Source organism: Atta cephalotes, assembly GCF_000143395.1.
Source record: "Atta cephalotes unplaced genomic scaffold scaffold00812, whole genome shotgun sequence".
Classification (NCBI taxonomy): Eukaryota; Metazoa; Arthropoda; class Insecta; order Hymenoptera; family Formicidae; genus Atta; species Atta cephalotes.
In genome coordinates this window covers 1-3,780 of record NW_012130876.1, presented here as the reverse complement: position 1 = coordinate 3,780, position 3,780 = coordinate 1, and the positions used below count along the sequence as shown (strand labels likewise).

Below are 3,780 nucleotides of genomic sequence, written 5' to 3'. Positions count from 1 at the left end.
AATAATAAATATATTAATTATATACTNTATATATATATATATATAATAATATATATACTCTCTACTATATATAATAATAATAACTAATATATAGTAGTAGTATATATATATATATATATATATATATATATATATATATATATATATGTGTAGGAGTCAACGCAGTACTTAGTGCACAATTATAATAATTGAATACAATTTTAAATAGATAGTTTTACATTTAAATTAAATCCGATTACGGACTTAAAACTTCCCATTATACTTTATTCTTGAATTTGTTACATATTTTATAATTCGAAAATTTTTGCATTTTACATTTTTACATTCTTAAATCGTAATGTAATTAAATTGCTTTTTAACATGCATTAATGTGCACTAGTATGTTCGAATTCGCTATTTGAGTATACTTAACTTTAAAATAAAAATCAGTGCAAGTCAAATGTAATAGGAGAATAATAGAAGCGTAAATGAAACTTCTAGGAAATGAAAATTAAAACATCAAAATGTAAAAGAAACGTAAATGCTTCTTTTATATTTCATTGTTCCAATTTCGCCTTCTAGAAATTTATGCTTCTCTCCCATTACATCTGATTTGTGCTCCAATTTTTATTTTCATCAGAGACATTGAGAAGAATCTTTATCAACTTCAGTATTTTTGAAATTATTATTCACTATTTTATCATGGTTCAAATATGTCTGAATACAGGTATAGGCATCGAGAACAGAATGCATACAACCGGAACTACATTCGGTGCCAAATCATGAAGATGGCTAGAGGGCAGCGAAGAACGGACAGCAGTTGACATCAAGGACACGAATAAACGAGAAACGTGCGACGATACTAAATATAATGGATTAGCAACGACTGGAAAGAGTATAATTGAGGAATGGCGAAATCCTCCGAAATACTCCGAAGATTTGCTGCGAAGCGATCAAATGTACGAAGAACGAGCGGTCGACGTTGTAATCGACAATCGTCCTCCATTGAATCTTTCTAAAAGACACCCGCAATACGCGTCAAAGATCGCAGACAATAACACGAATAAAAATAACAACGATGATGAATTGATTAAGATTAAAAGACCACAAGGTGGTGGCACAGTTAGAAGCATTCCTATTAAAGATTATCAGGCGTCGATCGCGCATAACATCGGTACTTTGAGGCGATCCGTAGCACCTCAATCGCAATTCGAGTCTCTAGTATCCGAACCTGAGAAGAGTGTTTATGTGCCGTTAAGAAAAAGAATTCCTCTAACTAACAACTTGCATCATCGATCCGCATCGCAGACTACGTGCATCGCCGCGCAAACCCTGAAAACTGATAACGTTCGAAAGAAATCTTGTTGCTTTTGCGACAGTCAGCACAATTCGCGCGGTTTCTGTTGCGCTAACACTGATTCAAGCAAGCACGTTAAAGACATTCGATACTTTAATGAGACGGAGGATCAACGATCTCAGGATGGTTCCGATATAGATGAATATTTTCACAGGAGTTCACATGGAAAATTCTCGAATGATCATCGGGTTTTGAGAAGCACGCGCGAATCTTCGGGAACGGTAACGGTGACCGGTACGAAGAATGAGAAAGCGAAAGCAGAAGAGGAGGAAGCGGAAGCGCAATTAGCAGAAGGTCACGTTGGTCAGAAGATATCGGTTTATGAACGGAATACTCAACGTAGTTTGCGCGGTGCCAATCCCAGATATCGATCGCCCTTCGAGATAAAAGGATTTCGTACAATTGGTGTACCGTTGGTAGGTATGCACAATGCTTGCGGTTTACCTGTCGTGGCTTCCTGGCACGATCATGAGCTTCTGGATTCTCTGCGAATTAACCGCAAGCTCGCAAAAATCACAGGATCCATTTACAAGATTCCTCGCACGATTCCGAACGTGCGACAACGAACGCAACCGAGACGAAAGGTACTACAATCGGACCGCGGAATGATTCATCCAAGGGACATTGATCGTGGCGTTAAAAGATCGATGGTTAAATCAGTGGGATATTTGGACGCTATTAATAGCAGCGGCAAATCCAGAAGGAAACATCATCGCTCGTCGTTTACCACGGCAAAGATGGGATCGCTGTCCTCGAAAAATTCCTTTAAAAGGATGCCTAGAAGATATGGAATTAAAACGAATTCGCTGGTAGATACCTTCGGTAGAAAATCAATTAAAGGAGGAAATGCGAAACGGACAACTCTGTACGCGAAAGATGACGGGGAAGAACCGGTACAAGTTCTCAAGAGTTTATGCTTGAATCCTTTGGCGCGTGCCAATCCAGAAACAGACATAATGTGGTGAAGATGTTCTTGAAGAAATTAACGTATTTGCTTGTTTGCTCTTACCGATTAATGCATTTATATACATTTAATTATTATGTTATATGTATTTAATTATTATTAAAATTATTTAAGCCATTTGAGATAAAAAAAACTTAAGTACCATTTGTGCGAAAATATGCTTAGCTATTTAATTTTAATTTAAACACAAAGAGAGTAACAAAATATAAATAAACTTTTTCTTTATTGGTATTTCTATAAATTATCTCTTATCTCTTTGAATTCTCGTACATTAGTGTAACAAATAAATTAATTGTGTGTGTAATAATCGTGTAATTTAATTATGTAAATATGTGTATCTGATATGTTATTGAATTTTCTATTTCAAATTTTATAATAAACCGAATCCTTTGCTGCCCTCATTAAAGTTATTTGTCATATTATACCTGTTATGATATTTGTATTTTTTTTAATACTATATTTCTGAATATTTATTATTTTTACTGTTAAAGTTAAACAGATACGCGTTACCACCAAAACATAAATGAATTGAAAAACAATAAAAATTTATTATAATCAATGTTAAATTTAATATCTTATAATAAGTAAAATTAATTTGGAATGTAAGAAGCAGAATATCAGCACAGCATATTCAGACATGCATGTTTGCGTACAGCGCACTATCATTTCATTACTAAAGCAAGAGAGAAATCTGAGAAAAGACATAAAAGCTTTTTTCCTGTAACTACAAAATCCGCCCGCATACTAGTATTTCAAGAAGTAAATGTCAACATAACAATATCCATTTTTTTGCAATGCTCCTGGAGATACTTTCTTTTGCCTATAAATCAACTGCTCACGGTATGTCTGTTTCACTTTTGTCAACAATTTATTTTTAAACCTACCAACATTTTATATTGGGTTGTGCAGAAAATTCGTGCCGATGTTGAAGGAAAATATAAACGCAGAAAATTTAAATTTTAATATACATTTATTAAATTATATAAGTTAGTCGGCACATACTTTCCGGACAACCCAAATCTATGGTAACACTGCAACTATAACACGTTTTGTTATAACATGATTTTGATTCTTTATGGATTTAAATGTAAAATTAATCATCTAACGCGAATTCAATTATGATTTATTTTTTTTTTATTTTCTCTTTTGAAAATGGAAACTATTAAAAGTGAAACTTCAAAATATGAATATTAATCAAACACATTAATCTTGCTAACTTTATGTCTTACACGCAGTTATGCAGTACCTAGCTAAATATAAAAATAATAATGTTTTTTTAACGCAATGTTCCATTTTTAGTTCCCATAGAAATTAGCTATATATTCTAAACTTGAAATAGAATTTCAAAGAAGCAAAAATGGATCAATCTGTAGAGGCCCTCCATCACCCCGTCAATTATAATCGACGGACATCTTTTATTTACGTACGTATCATAAAATGGAGTTGTTTTGGTTCAAATTTTGATAATATTCAACCAAAT

General features: G+C 33.2%; 1 protein-coding gene across 1 annotated transcript; it reads left to right on the top strand.

Moving 5' to 3' along the window:
* The first annotated feature begins 692 nt into the window (after positions 1-692).
* Positions 693-2,301, top strand: LOC105625308. The gene is made up of 2 exons (XM_012206645.1): positions 693-706; positions 768-2,301. The coding sequence occupies exons 1-2, from the start codon at positions 693-695 to the stop codon at positions 2,299-2,301; spliced, it is 1,548 nt and encodes a 515-aa protein (XP_012062035.1).
* Positions 2,302-3,780: the final 1,479 nt, after the last annotated feature.